General features: G+C 42.2%; 1 protein-coding gene across 2 annotated transcripts; it reads right to left on the bottom strand.

Moving 5' to 3' along the window:
• Window positions 1–4,267: 4,267 nt before the first annotated feature.
• ggt1a (gamma-glutamyltransferase 1a) lies at window positions 4,268–15,659 on the bottom strand. 2 transcript variants are annotated; one of them, XM_011479086.4, is made up of 12 exons: window positions 15,366–15,659; window positions 15,161–15,291; window positions 14,996–15,085; window positions 14,476–14,668; window positions 10,735–10,895; window positions 10,424–10,573; window positions 8,556–8,692; window positions 8,148–8,335; window positions 7,915–8,042; window positions 7,671–7,783; window positions 7,464–7,577; window positions 4,268–6,065 (listed from the first exon to the last, which is right to left on the bottom strand). In XM_011479086.4, exons 1-12 carry the CDS (start codon window positions 15,536–15,538, stop codon window positions 5,919–5,921), a joined length of 1,725 nt encoding a protein of 574 aa, XP_011477388.1. In that variant the 5' UTR covers window positions 15,539–15,659; the 3' UTR covers window positions 4,268–5,918.
• Window positions 15,660–23,422: the final 7,763 nt, after the last annotated feature.

Raw genomic sequence — 23,422 nt, 5'->3', positions numbered from 1 at the left:
TGTCTGAATAAACCCCTTTTGTAATTGAGGCCAAACTTTATTAATTTCAATCATGTTTGAAAATCTTTGGTGTTGGACTGGACGGAAAAGGAAAGAAGGGAAGAAGAGAAAGGGATGTTAGAGGGGGGGGGGTAAGACCATGAAGCAGCATAGAGCAGACAGGTTTACTGGTTGTTTATCATTACGGTAAGGTTCAAATGTAGTACAAAAAGGGCGGGGCCTGTCCACACACACTGAAATGTTATCAACACACCTGCTAGCTGCAAAAATGTCCACATGTCAACATGTCTTTAAACCAACTAGTGTCTTGACCATGTCTGAATGCATGTAGCTGCTGCAGTGTGTCTGACCATGAGACAGCCTGTTTGCTCTAGTGCTTTAGTGTAGCTAATCTCCCTGAGGGCTGCACAAAGGGAATTTGTCCTTTATGTTGCATTTAGTTAGCCTTATCGGAAGTCATACTTGAATGTATGCACATTCAGTAAAACCTAATTTGCCTATCAGAGAGAATAGTGATGACCTTCACAAGAAAGAGTTTGAGGAGGATGTGGCTCCCAGTGTACTGCAATGATTGAGCTTCCTTGTTTTTTGTTAAAATTTGTTAACTTAAAATTATTTGAAAAACTAGGTTCTGTTTTCTGCTATTTTCATGTAGATCTTTTAAAACCGTTTTCATTTTAAATCAATTTTTAAATTTAAAACAAAAATCATTTGTCTACTTATTCCTGTCTTTCTTGGTTTAATTAAAAAGCATTAGAGATTACTAAAATTGTTCAATACTATCTTTGTTGTCAAAATGGCATGAAAGTTCTTTTATGCACAAAATGATACATTGAGTCACTAATTGTAGGCACCATGGTGCTGTGGCTTTAGGGAAATCTTTGAATGCGAGTCAGGTGTGCAGCATCCATGAACTGTTGCTAGAACTCCGGAGATGGTTCCCGCTGGTGACCAGAGGGGGAGACAGAGTCAACATCTGAGATAGGTCAACCGTATCACCCGAGTAGCAGTTAGGGCCCCTTTTCTGGGCACACCAGGGCACCCCAAATTTTCATCATTTTTTCATACAGCAACTAGAGCCTGGTCCTCAGGCTCACCGTCACCTGGCCCTGGTCTGGGGCCTCCGCTGGTTGCCTGTGTCTGCCTTCCCAGTCGGGCAGTTGGTTTCTGCCGCTTCCCAGTGTGCAGTGGTGGCTGGCCATGGGTGGTCCCAGCCTGCCTTGGGGGTTTGGGGCTCAGGACTTCCGGGCGGTGGCGTTCTTCTCGTCTTGGCGCCGGGATAGGTGAGGTCTCGTGCGGTCCCAGAGCACCTTGGGGTGGGAAGGGTCCCTGCCCTGTTGGGGGCTCTGGCGATGTGCGCCCTCTGTTCCTCCTACTCCTCAGCCGGGGGGGGGGGGGGGCAGGATAAACTCTTACATCTCTCCCGTAAAGAGAGCGTTCGCCTAACTTTTAATTCCCCCGCTCCCGCACCGGCCCTCCTATTTCCCTTATTCGGCCCATAGCTGAACCCCATTGCTCCAACGACAGACCAGCATCTCTGCTTGATGCGTTCAATGAACTCTGGGACTTAGAATCCGACCAAACAGCCACCCAGTCCAACTCAGTCTGCTACAGTACAATTTAAGATGCACACATTCGTTCAACCCACCTGTTTATTTACTTCTGCACCAACGTGGGCATGGGTACTGTTTTAACACCCCTGTTCAAGAGTATTGGTTATGCAAAGCTTCCATGTATCTATCTATGTGCAAAAGTCTTGTGAGATAAATCTTCCATCGTTGATGTATGAATATACTTAAAACCTGTAAATAGCTGTGTGCAGGCTATTTGTTGGTGTGTGTAGGTGTGTGAATGTGAGAGCTAAGTCATGCAATTAACTTATGACACTCTTGTTTCTTTGGCTCTGATCTGCTTGCTCAGCTGTTGGACAGGTCAAGTTAGAAAAAAAACTGTTCTCAACTGAATTTATTTCAAACATGTGTGATGAAATTGATCTGTTTTGGATCTACAGAAAACAGTGAATAAAAAATATGCATGCATTATTGACAGCTTCAAAGGTCCACTGGAATACTGTAAAGCCTGTATCACTAGCTGCGTTTACATGGACAAAAGTAATTGGAATGAACGCCTGCCTAATCAGAAAAAAATGTGTCATGTAAACATGCCGTTCGGAATACTCTGCCCAGATCAGACTCATTCTGATCAAAATTTCTTTCCGATCAAAATAGGTGGGTTATGCCAATTGTTGATCTGATCGTGGTGCATATGAACAGTTTATTCCGATCATGGGTTTCTACTGCTCTGGTTTTATGTCATGCATAGCAGATTTCGCTCCAGAGTAAGCGTTGGATCGCAAACAGGACCAACCGGCTGCTCCGCACGTGTAAGCAATCGGTGTGTCCGAGCACAGGAGCGGCTCTGGGACGGTGTGTGAGCTAATGGAGGCAGCTTTTCAAAGCAAAAATTAGACACCCTGATTCATCTCGGGCTTTGTGGGGAGGGTCTAGTGGAGGGAGGCACGTGAAACATCCGTGCTCATCTTTCACTGGTCCCCCCCACAATTTTAACTTCCACTTTCAGACACACACACTGCATGTTAGCAGACACACACAGAGCAAAAAAACACCACTCACAGAAGGGCCCCGGAGTGGGGGGGCTCTGTGGCTTGGCAGCGGTGGGGCCCCCACACTGGAAACCTCCTATTTTACCTAAAGCACACACAGCACACCCACACCTTCATACATGGGTGGGGTCGGGGAGGGGCGGCCGGTCTTCACCCGCCTGGTCCTCTCAGGGCGGCTGGCTTGTGGGTGTCCTGTCGGCTGCGGTGATGGTCGGGCATGCGGCGCTGGGGGTCGGTCGGCCGGACGGGGTTACTGCGTGGCGGCGGGGGGTGGGGGGTAACCAGAAGATTGTGAGTATGTGTGCGAGAGTGCATGGGTGGGACGGACTTGGGGGCTGGCTCGCTGGGATCCTCTGGGGCTTTCCCTACCCATCACAGAGGGGGGAGGGCATTGGGGGGGTTGGGGAGGGGGGCTCAGATAATATGGCGGGGGAGGAGGGTTGTAGTGGGTAGGGTTATGGGGGGTGGCTGTGGGTGCGCGGAGATCTCTGGGTTGCTCAGGTCGGGTGCCGGGGCTGGCTTCGTCCTTCGCCCTTGTCTCGTTGTCCGGCGCCCGTAGGCCCCCATGGCTGCCCCCTGGTACGGCTAAGCGCTCCTGTCCTGTGGCCTGGGGGCCGGACCTCTCTTCCTTTTACTCCCCCACCCCCTCACATTCTTCCCCTCTCCCTCGCCACACACACTAAATGAAACAAATAAATAAAAAATAATACAACAAAAAGGGGTTTATACAAATCTACACCCTGGTTTCTCGAAGCTATATAACCTCTTTTTGTGATGGTAAAACCTGTCCAACACAAAAGGCCTTCAGCTCTAATCTGTTTGCTCAGCTGTTGGACAGAACAAGTTGGAAATAAATAAATAAATAAATAAATGTTGTTGGCATATATTAGCCTTACCCTAACCATTCTTCCGGCTCCGTTCCGCCAAGAATAAAGTACTGGCCGCACGGATTAAAAAGAATTATGAGCGAACAAGCACCTAATAATTATCATAACAACAATAAAAGCATGTTTAGAAGATCATCTCGTCTATGCCGCCGCTTTTTTCGTTTACAACCGTTTCTTCTTCTACAGCCATTTCCGGTATTTTAGGTAGTTCTGCGCATGTCAAAATTATAATTCCGATTGAAAGTGTGGTGTATGTAAAAGTTCAGCTCTAATGCGATCTTTGATCCGACCAAAGATATTTAGCACATGTAACCGCAGCTAATGTGTCTGTGTGTGTGAAAGAGAGTGCCGTTGCCATGGTAACGGGTTTAAAGTTTAGGCAGGACGGGCTGCGACACAGCTTAATGTCATCTACATAATTAGATATTGAACAGACTTTGAGATGGACTGACTTTTTCCCGAAGTAACTGATTTTTCTAAACTACAAGATCTACAAGTCAAAATAACTCTTTCAGTTTTAACAAGCTCACAAGTTGAGGAATCCACTTATATACATTTTATTAGTCTTAAATAATAAGTCTTTATGTAAATGTGATCAGAAAACCAATTCTGCATTCACACCGGATGCGATTTGCGTGTCACGGGTGTCGAGTTTCAATGACCAGTCAATGTACAGACGCAATCTGAGGTCCTGCAGCACAACCAAGCACGTACTCATCTTTGGGCATGTGACGTTTTCAGTGACTCGATCAAAGGGTAGAAAAGTTAATCCAGTTTGTCTTTAATTCCATGTTTTATTCTCTCAGAAACGTCTGTGTTACAACTAATAAAGAACAATTCACAAAACAGTTTTATAACAAAACATCTACAGTACAGACCAAAAGTTTGAACACACCTTCTCATTCAAAGGAATGGGAAGGTGTGTCCAAACCTTTGGTCTGTCCTGTACCTGGACAACATAAAAGGTGATGGTCAGAGATGGAAGGCTCCTGCACATGCACACACAGGACGCTCGGACACGTCTGTGTCACATCAAGAACATAAATGTTACATCTTCAGTGTGTCCTTCTGAACTACACATCACTGGTGAAATTTCTACTACAGTCACAAAACCTCAGTCAAAAGACCACTTCAAAAGAGTCAGTATGGAGAGAGTTGGCCAGACTCCGCTACCACACACCACTGAGTTGCCAGAGACTGTCCCGATTGGGCAAAGGCAGGAAACACCTTGGACAGATCGCCAGCCTGTCACAGTACCCATGGAGCTGCAGCGATCGAGCTTGGAGCAGGAAAGCAGTGAATGCTAAAAAGCATTCACACAATTAAATGAATCCCACAAAAAGTTGCTTATATCGCTTTTGAGACACAAAGTTCAAATAAAAATAAGCAACCGATTATAGTTAACAATGTTCTATTGGAGTTGCACAAAACTGATGTTGTACTAGTGCTGCACGAATCTAAGGCAAAATATAGTCTAAAAATCACCCTGGGGGCCTCTAGCATGTCTCATTTTGCATAATACAAATTACAACCAAAATGAGATTTTCTGTCAATTATTCCTGTACAAAACGACACAATGTCTTTGATAAAATGACGTTTTTTTTCTCCAAATGTTTATTTAAAGCCTTGCCACAAACATGGCCTGAGAACGATGCATGTTTAGAAAAATATATCTGCAAATGCATTTTTCAGAATGCGCCTTACATTTACTTGACCTCAACTCGATATTAAACATTAAAAATGGGAAATATCCTGATAGAAAAAAACATGTTGTTTCCACTTAACATCAGAAAAAACACAGACTTCCTGTTAATAAAAAGGCAAAAAACCTCAAATTTTGTTGTTTTGAACATAAGACATACCTGCTTTCTCATCCTGCTTTTTATTGGTAGCTTTATCTGACAAAAACAAACCTTTCTTTTTTATACGAAATGTCAAAGAAATAACTAGTTTCCTCACAACAATCATAGACAACACCCCAGATTCTCTAGATTAATGTTCAAATAACAGGATTTGTGGCAAATCTAATCCAATTGTGGATGCTGTCCAACATTAACTGCTTATGATTCCTTAATTGGATATGTTTTTGATAAATGAGGTTTCCTACTCAGTCTATTTTTCTGAGTGATAATGCAAAAGTTAAAGTGCAACCTCTTGCTTTAAATTAACACTAACGTACTAAAATTGTAAGATAAGAGCATGTTACATTGACTTATTGAGTTTGAGCTAAAGAGGCACTGAAATATAGTTTCCATGTTTGGACAACAGAAACGAGTGTTGGCTGTGTCTCTGTATCTAAAACATAGCTGGGGTCTTCAGTGTCAACTCCTTTTAACCGTGTTTCTATCTGAATGTCTTTGAGGAAATCGTTTCCACAGGGAGGGTGACAAAGGAATATGAAGGGAAGTTCAGTATCCAGCTGGGTAGCCTCCTTTCCTTGGGTCAGACTCTGCACATAGATGCTCTCCCAGCCTTACCACAGCCTGGACCACGGAGTCTGGAGTCCTCAGCAGCTGCGTCACATGATTTTTTTGGGCAAGACCATCCAAGACGCTCTGTGGAAAATTTACACAGACAAAAGTAAAAAAAGATTCAGTTTTCTGAAGATGGTGATTTTAAAATATATACAATAATTATTAATTCTGAAGTGTGATTTATATGTTATAGGTCAATAACATGCAAAATCGTTTGTTTAACTTTTAAGTGTAACCCTTGTGCTATCCTAGGCACTTTAACATTGGGAGTTGGGTCATCTAGACCCACTAGACAGTGCGCTGAACCTTTTTTCTTCAATGATTTGTGATCTTCACTGGTGTCCATGGATTACATGAAATCCTCTTCACCTTTATCCACCTTTGTCATGGTTGGGATAACACGTCAATGTAAGGGTGGGGTCATAGGATAGCACAAGGGGTATTATAATTGTTCATTCTTCACTATAAATTTCAGCAAAGTGGTATTTTCATCCATTCATACATTTCTGTGTATTCCTGCTATCTGAGCACCTGCCCGTCCCAACCATGGACCGTAAAAACAATGGACGAATCGAGGTGGGACGTCACCCATAGAAAATGCCTTTCCACCAGATCTTGCGAAATGAGGCAAAATCCTTCACCATTTCTTCCTGATATTAGTGCCGCCATGCTGAAACCAGTCAACGGTGATTATTGTATCTACGGCAATGGCGACAGTAGTTGCCATAGATAAGATGATTCAGAGCAACTCGGACCAATCACTGTCGACTGGTTTCAACATGGCATGCGCCTGTAGCAAGAAGCAATGGCACTTCCTCTTTGGGAAGACGAGAAAGGAAGGGGTTAAGTACTCCATTGTTTCACAACCCATGAAAACGAGCAGGATCTCACAAATTTACATAGACCAGTCAGAACAGCCTCTTCCCTCTGAAGTCAGAAGAAATACTTCTGGGTTGGAAAAGAACTCAAGAAAATAACTAATATTTAATGAAAAATGTGTTCTTTTGTGTGCCAGAGTTAATATGTTATCATATACATGGATATTGTTTACTATAAAAGGCTTAAGAATAGCATGATATAGGCCCTTTAATAACTACACTTTGAAACAGAAATTGATAAAGTGTTAGATAAGTTCCTAGGAAGTTAACTGTCATTACAGCTGAGACTTGGCCTAACCGTAGCACGATGTTGGCCTTTTCTCAGAATTGTCAGAATGACAGCTCGTATTTCTAAACCTGGAGTCCTGTAAAACCTCAGTAAGATTTTCACATCTGTTTTTACAATTGTAATTTTTTTGTGGCTGTATTTAGTGAGTACCGTAATGCAATTTTACATGCTGTATTAAATTTGTTCATGTTCAGTGTTTTTATTAATAAATTAATTTATGTAATGCCACCTGTAAACCTGGTGGAATGAAGAACAGCTGTTAAATGATGTTAGTTTGAGGGATTTTGCGCTCTTTGTCCATGTATTACCCACCTTTTCAAAGCCCTGCTCAACCACAGTCATGTTTGGGTTAAGCTGGTTGTGAACTCGTGGCTCCTTCACAGCTTTCTTCAGGTCATAGTTGAAGAAGAGTGAATTCAGGATGACCTGTTTTTTGTTCCAAAACACTGAGCTTAACTTTAATCTTCTCATGTGTTGAAAAGTACTGCACAGAGATGTGAGTGAGTGAGTACGACATACTAAAGCAGTAGCTGTGGTGATTTTTGTGCCTCCTGAGGCTCCTACAACCATCTTCACTCTGTTTTCTTTGTCAAATATAATGGTGGGACACATTGAAGAGAGGGGCCTCTTTCCTGCAAAAGGGAAGCACACAGTGGTCATTTCTGCTCGGTGAACTAAAAATACAGTCCCACCTCTTAGTGACCTCACAAAGAGTTTTAAAAGCCAAAAGTAGAATTTTGTGCAAGGAAAAATTGTAGGTAACCTGGTTGGATGAAGTTGTTGGGTGATGGTGGGATTCCAAATCCATTGGTCATGTATGGGGAGCTGAAATCGTCCATTTCATCGTTAAAAATGATTCCAGTAGATCGAGACATTACTTTAGACCCAAAGCTGTGGAGGTCAAATAAACTGTTTTGAATCATTTGGAGCAACATGAAGCTTTTTCAAGTAAACTAAAAAATTAGGAAGATTGAGATTAAAACATTGAACTCTTACTATAAATTAATGGTACTGGTGGCTGCAACGGCGCTCCCATCCTCAGCTATAACAGACAGATGTGCTGTGCCATGGTTTTCTGGGACAAAATAGTCAGGCTCATAGTAGGTGTCTGGATGAGTGGTGTCATCTGTTATTTTATTCCTTATGCCATCAGCAAAGTAGTCTGAGGTCATGTTTTGGATCAGCTAAAGGATGGTTAAGAAAAAGGAAACAAAGATAATAAAAAGGAAGGCATTAGCATCATTATTTATTTAAAGGGGATAATTAAAGCAATTTTAGAAAGACAGGTTACTCCAGAACTGCCCTAGAAAGTTGTTTGTATAATTAGTACATCATCGGTTGCATATTTCCCATCTAGGTCTAGAGATAATAGGGGGGGGGGTGGGGGGGGGCATGAGCTCTTACATCAGTAATGTTGAGATATCTTGGGTCCCCCAGTCTGCTCCTCTTGGCATATGCAAATCGAAAGGCCTCTACAATCCGATGGTACGTCAGAGTCTTTTTTTCTGCTGTAGAGACACTTGTGTCTGAGAAATTGTACCCTAAAAAAACAAGAAAATCCTTTCTACTCACTCAAAATGTTCAGTCAAGCAAATATTTACTGCTGGAAATTTTAATGTTTGGGCATATTTAAAAGGAATGAAAGCCAAAATGTTTTTAAATCCTATTACCCAATATTTTACTCACAATAGAAACACATAACACAAAAAATGCAAAAACTAAAATGCCTGAAATTCTTAAATATCATATGCCATCTACAAAACACGAAGCCTCAAATGAGTCAGCACAGAGAGAAAAAATAACTGAAACAGCAAAAAAAAAAAAAATTAAAAGATTTACATGCCAGAAAACCACATATTTTTTTAGGTTACTTGATATCAGGTCAGTAACACCATTAGCTATTAAATAATTATCTTACAGAAGAAGATAAGTAAAAATAGACATAGGCCCTCCTAACATTGAATATTTTTGAAATACTTATGAAATAATTGTCATCAATGTGCAAAGACTTTACAGATCACACCGCTTAAGATGCATAACATCATTGCTCAGAGAATCTGGAGACATCTCTGGTTCAAAACGGAACAAAGCTAAAGACCTTTTGTTGGGTCCCTGTGGCCTTAAGCCCCAAAATAATAAAGCTTTACTTAACATGATTGTGTCATAGACATTACAAAGTTAAGAACACTTTCTGAAATCACTGAGATGCTAACCAAAACTCTGAATGCAAAAAGAAAGGCCACCATTCTGTTATGCATGCAAAGGCTTGTTTAAAATGGACTGTTTCAACATGAGAAAGTGTTCTCAGAACGGTCAAAAACTGACTTTCACATTGTTATAATAATAATAATAATAATGGATTGGATTTTTCTGCGCTTTTCCAGACGCTCAAAGCGCTTACATTGTGTCCATTATTCATTCACACTTGGTGATGGTAAGCTACGGTTTAGCCACAGCTGCCCTGGGGCAGACTGACAAAACACAGTGTTCTTTGACAGTCTTTTCCGGTCTCTTAAAAATGATTAGTTCAAACATCAGCATCTCTAAAAACGCTGCAAAAGCAGGCCCCTTAGAAATACAGTAAGTCAAAACATTTTACCCCAGTGGCAGAATTTCGTTAAATAGGCAAAAAAATCTACCAATGGGGTAAGAAAAATGATTTTACCGAGACTTTTAGTTTTGGGAAAAAAATTAGTCACTGAGACATGTTTTCTCAAACTAAGCTTATTTTGCTATTGAACAATTTGACTTTCTTTTCTTAAAACAAGGGCATTTTTGCTTTCTTAAGATTCAGCTTTTCCAGTGTGTTAGAGTGATGACCAGAAATTCAAGGCAAGAACGTGTACAAATTCCAACATCCAAACTTGAAAACTCAACACTTAATTAATGTCAAGGTGTTTTCAAACTGTTTGTAAAAAAGAGGACATGCTTAAATAAACCACTTTGCCAACAAAACTGACAAAACTAAATGTTGTTTATTTATTTGTGCCTTTTTTTAAATGTTTATTTTTCAGTATTTATATTTAAAATTAATTCAAACCAAAAACCTGATCAGAAGTTCTTGTTCAGAAAGCTACCCTTTACTTCTGATGCTGCTTGTTTTTAAGCACTGGTCTTATGCGCCTCAGCGGAGGATGGATGTAAATTTAATTTGTCATCATAGGAGTTTTCTGGTTCCAGAACAGTTGAGGGGGGAGGACATTCCTGGGATGACCCGGAGAAGCCTGATGCGCTTTCTTTTGCATGGCTGCGCACACTGCCAGGTTGCTCACCGTCCACTATGTTGAGTATGAGCGCCAACACCGGCCCACTGGAAGGGGCGTCCGGGATGTGTATGGTGTACTCCCCAATATTCAGCTTAAGAGGGTTCTCATTCAGCACCGGCTGGTACTCCAGCAAATCATCAAGGGTTATAATGCCACCTGGAACATGATTAGAGCTGTCATGATTGTAGACTGAGGAGTAAAAATAATCACATGCTGCTATTTATATCAGTCCCTTGAGCGTGTCTTTGTTGAGTTCTGTGAAGTGTTACCAGCATAAACTAATTTGTTTATTTTTATGACAGGAGACAGTACAACACCTTCTGCCTGGATGTCCTCGACGATGCTCCTCGCCATTGTCCCATTATAAAACACATCAGGTCCTTCTTCTGCTATTCTCTGATATGTGTCAGCGAGCTTTGGGAACCTAATAATATCATTCTCCTTCAAGATGTTGTTTTCAGAATCACAAAACACCTCACTGGGAGCCGATGAAAGAAAAACAAGATAGAAATTTTAAACTGGAACACAAAAAAACAAAAATCATATGAAATAGATTCAAAAAGGTCTCACTTGGTTCATTCACACTTAATTAGCTATTATGGGTGCTTCATCCTCTTAAAGACAAGAGGAACTATCTGTCTGCAAAAATTTAAAAGATTTATACAGATTGTCCTAAAATCTGCTTTATTCAACAGACTGGACCGAACAGCAGGATCTGTGGGAAAACAGTCCAGATGATAAACTGGTTTGCCCTATGAATACACCTGCCAGTGACAGAAATAGCTCTGTTAAGAAAAAAAAATCAAAGTACATACTAAGACAGCTGTAAAGCAGAAAAGCTTTTCAAATGACTGAAAAAATGTACAAAAACAGCACTTCAGATCATACATATATACAAAAAACACTATTGGCAAAATGCTGCAACTTCAACAGAGCTGATAGGAAAGACCATTATTTACAAGGTGATTTTATTCCTGTTTTCTGCCTGTCCTTTAATGGCTTGCACAATTTTGTTTGAATAAATTCACTGTTGTGTAAAACTTTGTATCTTTTTCTGTTTTGTTGTTTTATTCAATCTTATCTGGGCATCTGCTGTTTCATTGTGCCAAAGAGAGCAACTATAATGAAAGATTGGAAGGTCATTTGATTGCTTCTGCCTCTGACATTTTCTGTTTTTGGCTCCTCGCTTCATGTTGTCTGAAACCATGGAGATCTGGTCCCAATGTGCTCATGTGCAGGTAAAAGAAGCAAGTATGCTTTATCACAAGAGGTTACCTCTTTTTGAAGCACGCTATAATAAATCCTGTGCTTAAAAAACCTAACTTGGAACACTCTGATCCAAATAATTTCTGTCCCATTTCGAAACTTCCTTTTATTGCTAAGATCTTGGAGAAGGTTGCATCGGAGCAATGAAGGTCATTCTTAGAACACAACAATATTTGTGATGTTTTCCAATCCGGCTTTAAAAACATCCACTCAACTGAAACAGCTCCTTTAAAAGTTTCCAACGATGTGCTCATGGCAGCAGATTCTGGTCAATACTCTATTTTCATTCTTTTAGACCTAAAATCTGCATTTGATACTGTAAACCATGAAATCATGATCGAACGTCTTTATAACGACTACGGTTTATCTGGTTCCGTCCTAAGCTGGTTTGTCTCCTATTTCAGCGGTAGATCTTGTAAGGTCTGTGTTGACTCTCTATCTTCAGAAGCAAAAATCCTGTCCAGTGGTGTTCCCCAAGATTCTGTATTGGGTCCATTCTATTCACTCTCTACATGATTCCCATTGGAAGACTCATCAGCAAATGAAAAAAAATGTGAGCAGTAAAAGCACATTTAGAAGACGGCGTGGACCAGCACGCACTCAGCGCAAAGCTGAGTGCGTGCTGGTCCAACTAGCAAACGTTTAGCATGGCGAAAACTGCTATATCTCTTGATGGGGCTCCAGCTGTCATCGAACAGCAAAATCACCGCGAAGCTGCAGGAGACTATCTTCTAAATGTGCTTTATTACTGTTGTGATTATTATTAAGGGCCTGCTCGCTCATATTTTTTTAAATCCGTGCGGTCAGTGAGTTTTTGCTTCGCTGCAAGGAGGACCCGAAAGACGGGTTAGCATTAGGCTAATATGTGCTTCAAACATTAGCCGTGGAGGTACTTAAAACTCTGAACGGGCAATGAGCATCTTGGATGTAAATATGTGGGAATTACATCATCCTTTCTTTTTTCTCGACACCACTGGAAACACAAATTCATATGATGGTTTCTCAGATCGTAGCAGCACTCGCGCCTGTCGGTCCAAAGATAAAAAGCTTGTCGGGGAGGGGTTTCGATGAACCGCGGTGCGTCCGCAGAAGGCGGAAATGCTGCTACGTCCTGCTAGTCCTGAGAAGCTGTGTGAAATCATCAGAAGTTCACAACCATCACGAAGCCCTCTTCTCTGCCGCTAACACAAAGCTACACTGCTCCAAGCATGTGTCTCTTACCAGCCGGACACACAGAGATAGCACTGACTTCATCGCCCCCGCCTCCCCGCTGGAAATGCTTATTCGAATTGAATAATGTGACAATGTTCGCAGGGTGGATGTTAAAATGAAAATGTAATTCCCTCTTTGCATTTTCGTTTTAATTATGACACAGAATAAGCAGTTTTTTAATAGAAATGAAAAAGCATTTTGAAGTATTGCTTTTTAATTTTGAGTCATTTGATGCAGTTACATTTTGAAAATTAAAAAGCATGTCTGTTAATCCATTTTAATGGTCAAATTAGACATTTCTAAATGAATTTTGCTACACATTTACCAGAGAACGTTTTGAAAATGAAATGTCAAATACCATTTTCATTATCATTTTAATTAAGTGACAGAATAAGCGGTGTGGAAGAAGAAAATGAAAAAGAATTTTGGTGGATTGCTTTTTCATTTTATTTTTGAATCAAAAAATGCAGCTTCATTTTGAAAATGAAACAGCATTTCTGGTTTTGACTTTTATTTCTAATTATGCTACAGAATCGCTTCCATAGGCCAGCATTAGAGTTTGGTTAAATGACATCCATTTACTCCTGAACCCAAATAAGACAGAGACAATAATTTTTGCTTCTGGTGACAAAATTCCCTCCATCAAAAGACACCCTGGTTCACTGAGCTCTTCTGTCCAGCCCAGTGTCAGGAATCTTGGTGTCTGGCTTGACAAAGCTATGTCTCTTGACCTGTCACTCGAAGCTCTTGGTCAAAAACTGTTTTTATCACCTGAAGAATCTGGCTAAACTGAAGACAATTTTAACCAGATCTGACCTTGAGCTGATCATCCATGCTTTTATCCCCTCTTGTTTAGACTACTGCAATTCTCTTTTTACTTGTTTTAATAAAAAGTTTCTTAAACGTCTCCAATTGGTCCAGAATTCTGCTGCAAGGCTTTTAACAGTAACCAATAAGCGCACTCATGCCATCCCTCTGCTTTTATCTCTACATTGGCTTCCTCTTAAATTTAGAATAGATTTTAAGATTCTGATTTTAGTGTTTAGAGCCTTGCACGGAAAAACCCAGAACTATATTTCTGATCTTTTAACTCCGTACACTGGTCCACTGATAAAAATCTTTAATGTGTTCCAAAAAACTCGTTTTAAAACTGGGGGAGACGTCGCCTTTCAGGCAGTAGCTCCCCGACTTTGGAACGACTTCCCCCTGTCTCTGCGCCAGATTGACTCAGTCGATTGTTTTAAAGCTCAAGTTAAGAAGTTTTATTTAGGAGAGCTTTTAGCTGACTTTTACTTGTGTTCACTTCTGCGTGTTTGTTTGTTTTATTTATATACCTGTGTGTGTTTATTTGGGTCTCGCTACTGATTTTATATTGTTTTAACATTGTGAAGCACTTTGTGAGTTGCTCTCTGACAAAAGTGCTATATAAATAAAGATTTACTTACTTACTTACTTACCTCATATTGAGAGCAGTATTGGGTTTCATAGTCAATTTGTTTGATCAAAGGTTCAGGTCCCGGACATGAGAAAAGTTTAAGATGATGTTTTAAAATTAAAGAACAACTTAAAATCAGACTTACCACATGTTGGCATTCCTTTGAATAGAATCTTTGCTCTTAAAGAGGGCATGAGCCAAGGCTTTTCCTATAGGAAAACCATCACGAGCCAAAGCAATGCTAGGCTCAAACAACTCCTTCCATGGAAGTCTTCCATGTCTTTTGTGCGCCATCTCATAGCCCCGGATCTCCCCTGGAATGGCTATAGACAATCCGCCTGTCATACAGAAACAAATTATCATTTGTAGAAGATCTTAAATGTACAATGTTACACCTTGAGACAAAGTTGAGTTCAGATGGAAACCATTTTTAAACAGTCTTGCTTTTTAATCTAAGCCTTAAGCCATATTCAGTTTGATTTAGCAATACTTTTGTCAGGGATGCTGTTGGATTAACAGACTGCACAAAACCAAAACAGTGCCAGTTACCATTTTTTTCCTGTTAGTACTTTAGGTTAGCGGTAAAATATTATGGTCATGTTATGGCAACCCCTTCACATCACCAAAGCCTTTGTTAATTAAGGAAATCATCTGACAGTTTCTACCTGTGCGAGAAAGCTTTGTGTTGTTGCCAAACATGTCTTCTGTGGCATTCATAGGTGCTGTTTCCCTTGCATCAATTGTTTCCACTTTCCCTGCAGGAAAAAAAAGTTATTTAATTCATCTTATTTTTTGTGATGTAATAGTGTTCTCACTTATACCACTCTCACCTGTGGAAGCATTGTAGATGACAAAAAAGAGCCCTCCTCCGATGCCCATGCTGTGGGCATTCAAAAGGCCAACACATAGTAAAGCGGCAATGGAGGCATCCACAGCTGAACCATTTTTCTTCAAAATGTCCCTAAGTGTACAAGAAAACATTTAACAGCCAAAAACACTAAAGCAGATCCAAAAATGCCTCATATCTTCTTTTACCTCCCTACTTCTGAACACTTTCCAGCATCAGCTGCCACTGCCGCCTTTGAGTAGAAGTGGTCTGAGGAAGGAGGTGTGTTTTTCTTTCCAAAAGCCATGAATACCCCGAGAAAAAGGCTCACTGCAGCCACTAAAAGGACCACCACGCCAGCAATCAGGGACTTCCCAACCATTTTTCTGTTCGGGGAGTACAACACATCTGTGAATCAGAGAAGATCCTCAAGCGCAAACACATTATCGTTATCATTAAAAATGGCAACCACACAATTCTACAAGTTGTGTTTCTGCTGCTTTGTAGAGAAAGCTCACTCACCTTTGGTGTTTAGCTTTTCAGATATTGATTAAAAATATTTAAAGAATGTAGAGGAGAAATAGAAAGAGCTGACCTGTAAGCTGACTGTCCAACTGTAAACAGGAATGGTGAAGTATGATCAACTTAAGTCTTTGACATGTCATCTTTTTTTTTTAGGTAACATGCATGTGTCATAAGGCGGCACTGATGGTTAGTGGCTTTTAGATGGCTTTTAGATAATAATAGTACGTGCTACCTGCACACACCTGCCTGCTCTACCTGTTTCTTTTGGCTTTAAAGGGAGCTAATAAAATAAGAGGGGAAAAATTTGTTTGATAAAAAACTTCACTTTTGATTTAGAATGTAAACATTAGATCAAAAAACTTTTTTCAAATATCAACTAAATCTGAAATGTATGTGGTTTATATTATCACATTTCAAAGTTCAGCATCTATTTTGCAAGCAGTGTAAGCCTCCCTGTCATTACTTTGAGGTGATACTCTTGAGTTTGTCTCTATGGTTCTTTAAAGCCTTTCGTTTCGCTTTGATATCAATCTGTCAGCATTGCCAAAGTGAAAATGTGAGCCATCTGTTTACAGATGCAAGCCACATTCAGCTCTGACTCAGGGCCACATGTGATTGGCTCAGCTGGCAGCATCGCTGTGCTCAGTAACCGTGTCAAAGTCTGTCTAGATTATTCTGCAAGTATCCTCAGACAGTTTGAGATGCCTGAGACTTCACAGAGGAGCAGAGGTTCAAGATGGCAGCACTTCTTGCATCCATTCTGCACTCCTGTTTATGCACTGATGGAGGCTTCTGCTGTGCTGCAACAATTGCAAATCTAATCACTGCTATAAAGCCATAGATCTTCCAAATTCACAGCTGCATCAGAGATATAGTTTATTCATTGCTGTGAGCTGATGTATAGCAGGGGAGGACAACCACACAGTTGCAAGTCACAAATGCTTTCCATCAGAATTTATTAGTACTGCTATTACTAACTTGAGGTTGTTTTTTTTAATGGCAGATAGATAGAGCCTGGTCATATATTAGTCCCACGGCTAAAGGCGTAGAAGTTCAATTTTCCTTTGAGGAGTGCTGATTGGTTTTGCACGGTGAATTGGATGGCTTTTTCATGCTTGCATGTACGGCAGCACATTAGAGGCCACACACAAACAGTACACACCAGCAGAAGAAGGGCAGTCTGCAGCATCACAAACAGCTGAGAGATGACTGCATGGAAAGAGGGTGATGTCACATGTTGTTATGGGAAGCTACATGTCTTATAATGACAGGGGCTGCAGTTAGAAGCTGGTGACACACCTATTTTCAGTAAAAATGTGACTTGTGTTTGTGATCTAAAAAGCCACATTCATAATCCTGGTGTTTCTGTTGCAGTTTTATCAGAAGAATAGCTTTTTTTTTTAGATCAAAAGCACATCAGAGGTCATGGAAGCAGATCTTTGTAGGATCTCTCGTCATCCAAGAATGTCTATCAATCCATCTTTTATTCCTGCTTTGTCCTTGTCAGGGTCAGGGGGATTGTTGGAGCATAATTGTTTTGTTTTTTTTTTTGTTTTTTTTTTATCTTGTCCTGTCCAACAGCTAGGCAGGCAGATGAGAGCTGAGGGCCTCTTGTGTTGGACATACTTTACTTTAACAAGAGGGGTTATTAATCTTCAGACAAACCAAAGGTATGACTGAATAAACCCCTTTTGTAATTGAGGCCAAACTTTATTAATTTCAACCATGTTTGAAAATCTTTGGTGTTGGACCTGACGGAAAAGGAAAGAAGGGAAGAAGAGAGAGGGATGTTAGAGAGGGGAGGGTGATAGTGAGAGGGGGGGTAAGACCATGAAGCAGCATAGAGCAGACAGGTTTACTGGTTGTTTATCATTACGGTACGGTTCAAATGTAGTACAAAAAGGGCGGGGCCTGTCCACACACACTCAAATGTTATCAACACACCTGCTAGCTGCAAAAATGTCCACATGTCAACATGTCCACAAAACAGATAGTGTTCACAAACGCATACCTATGCCTTTCAACCAACTAGTGTGAAATCTTTCATTCATTCAATCATGCAAACTATTAGTGCAAAGGTGAGCTAACACCTGTGTTCAGGTGAGTGTTTATGTTCTTCTAAAATGGATGGTGGAATGTGAAAAGAAGGAGGAGGAGCGCCCAGCCACCCCCACACCCAGACCCCGCCGCAGCAGCAGCGGCAGCCGGAATCCCCCCAACGCCACACGGGAACAGGCAGGGAACAACCGCCCCCCGGGCGAGCAAGACCGCCACCCAGGCCAGGGCCAGCAGGACCGCCGCGAGGCCCCCAGAGCCAGAGAGCAGGGAGGCGCGGAGGGAAAGAGAGCGCCGCTCCAGCCCAACCAGGAAAGCAGCCCCCCCGCCGCGTCAGGAGAGCCCAACGCAGGGCCCCACCGGAGAAGGACGCCCACAGCCCCAGACGAGCACCCCACCACCACCCAGGAGTTCCGGGCATCCCCCCGCCCCAACCCCAGGTACGAGCAGGACCCCCCAAGGGAGACCCGCTCCGCACTCCAGGCAGCCACCCACCCGGCCCACGGTTGGTCCAGGGAGGAGCAAGGCAGGGGCCAGCCGCCCCCGCCCAGGAGGGGGGAACCCCGGGGAAAAAAGGGGGCCCATAAGGGGTGTTGTAAATATGGCCCAACCAGGCTCGGCCACTGTTGGAAGTTTGGCGGGGCCCAGCGCTCATGAGCAAGGACCAGGACCCACCCCCCAGGGACACAAACACCCCCGGCTCAGATGTAATGTGAGCCCCCCCACCGTGCGGAGAGAGCACCACCGGGCCCAGGAAGCCGGCACCCAGGGGACACGGCCGCCGTCGCCAAGGGGCCCGCACCCCCCACCAGGGAAGGGGTAGGGGACAGATGGGCCCAGGTCCCACCTTCCTTGCAAAATGGGTGTGCGTGTATGTGTGTTTGACAGGGTGTGTGTGTGCATGTGTGTGTGTTTATGTTGGAATGTATATATTGAAGGGGGAGGGGTGTGTGTACTAAGGGGGGTGCAGTTAAAATTGGCGAGTAGGGCACTAAGTGGACATCTCCTGATTACTCACAGTGATGTCCCCTCACCCTCCCCACCAAGGGGCCCTAAATGTCTAAAGTACGGTTAAAATTGGCGGGTAGGGTGCTAGGAGGACATCTGCTGCTTGCTGGCAGTGATGTCCAAGCACCCCCCCTACCAAGGACCCTACAAATAAAACCGAAAAAGGGGGGGCCCACTCCATACGGCAACCATAAGAGGGAGGCCACTGCCAAGTAGCTCCCCCCCAAGGCGCATCGCAGGCTAGACCCCCCACCCCCTCACCCTAATATGAGGTTATATGAGGAAGGGGGTAAGTTGGGGACAGCTGGTAGACTGTCCCCCACTGGTCAAACAGCTGTCCCCCAGCCCCCCCCCAGCAAACGGGCAGCCAACCGGCCGAGGCAACCACCGATTGCCTCAGTGGAGACCCCGACCCGTCAGCCCCCCCGCCCAGCACCAATAATGGCCCCCCCTCCCCCCCAAAACGCCCCCCCCACAGGACAGGGCCGACAAGCCCCCCACCCCAGACCCCGCAGCCGAAGCGGATGACACCCAGAGCGACCGGGGGCCCCGAGAGGGTTGTCCCGTCCCGTCCCAGAGCCAGGGAAGGGCCGATCCCAGCCCCAGGCGCAGATGGGCAGCCCATCCAGCGCCGCTGCCCCCCCCCCCCCCCCCCCCCGAGCAGGGCCCCCCGCCAATTCCCCCCAGCACAGGCAAAGGGACCACCCCCCCAAGCCAAGCCAGACCACCACCCCACCCCCCCACCACGCACCCCCACACCCAAGCCCAGAGGACCACGCAGCGCCCCAGCCCGCCCCCGCCAGGCACCGGAGGCCCCGACCCCCACCCCAAGCCACGGCAGAAGGGCAAGGAGCAGCGACGACCAAGCACCCCACCCCCTAAGTCATGGAGTCAACCACAGGAGACCAGAGAGACTGAATTCTTTCAAAGTTACTTGAACTTTGGGCTGACATTTTTTCCAAGCTGATATGATCAAACAGCAGATTTCTGTGTTGACTTATTTTTATATTTTTCTTGTATTTCCAATTTATTAAAATAGTTTTTTTGGCAATACAAAGAGTTATGAAAATGATAGATGCTAATCCTTCTTCTATGTCGATGGCACTCATGTCACCAAGCACACAAAGTGACGGTGAGGCAGTGATTGAAACCTTAAGCCAGACTGATAAATCGGCACATACCTGCTGCCAGAGAGCCTGGACAGGTGTGCAGAACCACAGTGCGTGCATGTAACTGTCGGGTAGATTACTATCACAGTGCTCGCAAATGTCTGAGTTACTGAGACCCATCTTGAACATCCTCTGTCCAGTGTAGTAAATTCTGTGAAGAGTTTTGAGATGGATTAGCTGCAGATTTGGACTTTTTGTCAGTTTAAAGGTGTTTAGACAGAGTTCTGACCAGAAGCTTTCATCTGTGCTGATGCTCAAATCTGCATCCCATTTTGTTGTTGGAAGGGCAATATTGTTATCTAAATTACATAAAAGTTTGTATATTTTGGAGAGAGTTCTATTCATTGAAAAATTAATCAGAGTGGTAACTACATCTGGTAGCTTTAAGTCGTCGTCTTTATATTTATACTTTTTAGTAATACTTGATTTAAGTTGCTGATATTCCAAGAAGTTATTTATTCCATGTTTGTTTTGAAGTTCCTGGGGAGTTATGAATCTTCTATCAATAATTATGTGCTCTAGTTGTTTTATGCCCCCTGCTTGCCAAGCTGGGAAGTGAATCATTTTTTTGTTTATAAGGATGTGCGGGTTCTTCCAGATGGGTGTCATTTTGCACGGTTGAATTGTTGATTTTGATATTTTGAGAAATTCCCACCAGGCTGTTAAAGTGGCGTTTATATTAATAGTTTTGAAATAATCCTGTTTTTTTAACTGTTTGGCTAATGAATGGTAGCTCTGACAGGTTGATCTTTCCACATAACGCCTGTTCCAAGTCTAACCATGAGTTGGTTTCTGGATTATTTTTTAACCATTTTAAGATGTATTGTAATATATTTGCAAGAAAGTATTTGTGGAAATTAGGTAATTCTAATCCTCCACAGCTTTTTGCAGATTTTAAAGTTTTCAGACTAATTCTTGCAGGTTTATTGTTCCATAGAAAGCTTGATATGGATGAGTCTAATGTTTTGAACCATTTTAATGGTGGTTGTGTGGGAATCATTGAGAAGAGATAATTAACCTTGGGTAAGATTTTCATTTTAACCGTGGCTACCTTGCCCATAAGGGACAGAGGCAGGTTGGTCCAGCGTGTTAGATCGTCGTGTATGCTTTTCAGTAATGGGGTGTGGTTTAGCTGCACCAGTTCTGATAGTTTGGGGGAAAAGTAGATACCCAGATATTTGATATTTCCTGTTTTAACTGGAATTGTGAGTCTTTGTTCCATATTCCTGTTGAGTGGTAATAAAACAGACTTATTCCAATTAATGGAATAGTCTGATATGGAGGAGAATTCATTTATGATCATTGCTGTTTCAGTTACAGAATGTAAATTCCTTAAAAACAGTAATATGTCATCCGCATAAAGACTAATTTTATGATGGCTGTGTTTGGTTTTTATTCCTATAATGCTTTCATTCTGTCTTATTGCTGCAGCTAAAGGCTCAATGAATATAGCAAAAAGAGAAGGAGAGAGTGGGCAACCCTGTCTGGTTCCTCTTCCAAGAAAAAAACCTGTTTGAAGTCTGTTTATTAGTTCTAACTGATGCATTGGGGTTGTGATATAATATTTTGATCCAATTGATGAATGCTTCTCCAAAACCAAACTTATGGAGGGCAGCAATAAGGAACTTCCAATTTACTCTGTCAAAGGCTTTTTCAGCATCCAGCGATAGTACCGTCATTTCCTGGTTTTCAATGGTGGCAAAGTCTATTATATTAACTAGTCTACGGACATTATCATCCGAGTGTCTGCCTTTGATGAATCCAGTTTGGTCGAAGTGAATTATGTGAGGAGTGATTTTTTCTAATCTCTGTGCTAGTGCTTTGCAGATAATTTTTACATCTGCATTGATTAAAGAAATAGGGCGATAGCTTGAAGGACTAGTGGGATCTTTGTCTGGTTTTAGAAGAAGAATTATGTTGGCTGAGTTCATGTTAGGTGGCATTGATTGGCTCTCATTAATAGATGTGACCGTTTTATAAAATGTTGGTGCCAGTTGTTCCCAGAATTCTTTATAAAACTCAGCAGGAAAGCCGTCAGGCCCTGGTGCTTTACCATTGGGCATAAGTAACAGAGCTTCATGAAGTTCAGACAACGAGAGCGGAGAGTCTAAGTTTGTGATTTGATCCTCGTTTAGCCTGGGTAGGTTTACATTATTAAGAAATGAGTCAATACTTTGCTCTGACGGATTGATCTGTGGTGTGTACAAGTTTTCATAAAAGTTTTCAAATGCGTTATTAATTTTGACCGGGTCATAAGTGACGTTTCCTGTTTGGTCCGTAATAGAGGTGATTGATGATTTTTCTCTATTAATTTTAAGCTGATTAGCCAGAAATTTGCCAGATTTATTAGAGTTTTCAAATCTTTCAAGTCGTAGCCTTTGTATTTGAAATTGTGTTTGTTTATTGATGATGTCATTTAAATGCAGCTTTAAATTTTTTCAGATCTCCCAGAATGTCTTCCTGTGCAGAAGCAGCATAAGCAGTCTCCAGGGTTTTGATTTTATTTTCTAATTCTAATAAATCTGCTTTCTCTTTGCGTTTTTTGTGCGTTGAATAAGAAATGATTTTCCCTCTCATGACTGCCTTTGCTGTTTCCCAGAGAATGCACGGTGAGATGTCTGGAGTTTTGTTGAAGTCTAAGAAGGTTGCCCACTCTTTTTTAAAGAATTCAAGAAATTCCTGGTCCTTTTACAGAGACGTATTAAACCTCCAGGTTAATTCAATGAAGTTCATTGTGTCTATAAGTTCTATTAAGCAGTTAAATTATTTTTTATCAGACACTGGGTTTGTTTTGTGTAAAACCTACTGACATGTTTCGGCGGAATGCCTTCCGCCTTCGTCAGGGTCGTCCCAGGTTGTACCAGAGGGTGTGTATTTTTCCCTAGAAATATTTACAGAGACTGGAGCATGGTCACTGTTAATAATTGGATGGATGTTGGAGCTTTGAATATTTTTTAAAAGAGAGTTACTGATTAATAAATAGTCTAAACGGGAGTGTGAGTGGTGAACTGGAGAGAAAAAGGTGAACCCTTTAATTTTGGAGCATAATTGTTTACTTGGGGGCACATCTTATGTTGCCAGTTCATTGCACGATTAGAGACACACACTTGCACCTATAGGGCGATTTACAGTCACCAATCAACCCTTGAAATGTGTGTTTGAACTGTGGGAGGAAGCTGGAGAGTCAACAGAAAGAAAGGAAAGTTTGGATAAAATCAAGAGCCTTCTTGCTGTGAGGTGAGAATGCTAACAGACAACTTTATTGCTCTTCCCTGAAACTTTTGAACAATCCGGTAAATTTGTCAAGATATTAAGTCATCGTTATTTAATAACCATTTACTCTTAAATGCTCATAAGACAGAAACAGTGATTTTTTTTTTGCCCCAGAAAACACAATCCCTTCCATCAAACAGCACCTTGATTCTCTGAGTTCCCCCTTCCAATCGACTGTCAGCTTGGGGTGTTGTTTTTTAAATCTCTATCTTTGGAAGGACACTCTACTCAATTGT

Source organism: Oryzias latipes, chromosome 9 (assembly GCF_053564925.1).
Source record: "Oryzias latipes strain Hd-rR chromosome 9, Olatipes_Hd-rR_3.1".
Taxonomy (NCBI): Eukaryota; Metazoa; Chordata; class Actinopteri; order Beloniformes; family Adrianichthyidae; genus Oryzias; species Oryzias latipes.
Note: the sequence above shows the minus strand (reverse complement) of the source record. Positions and strands in the feature narration are given on the sequence as shown.

What these genes read in the sequence shown, in the direction of transcription:
- ggt1a (XM_011479086.4), bottom strand. Translation starts at nt 15,538, where the DNA reads ATGGTTGGGAAGTCCCTGATTGCTGGCGTGGTGGTCCTTTTAGTGGCT. An exon ending in AAGTGTTCAGAAGTAGGGAG is followed by an intron (nt 15,292 to 15,365) that starts GTAAAAGAAGAT and finishes TTGTACACTTAG; the next exon opens with GGACATTTTGAAGAAAAATG. An exon ending in TTGAGCAGGGCTTTGAAAAG is followed by an intron (nt 6,066 to 7,463) that starts GTGGGTAATACA and finishes AATTTTCCACAG; the next exon opens with AGCGTCTTGGATGGTCTTGC.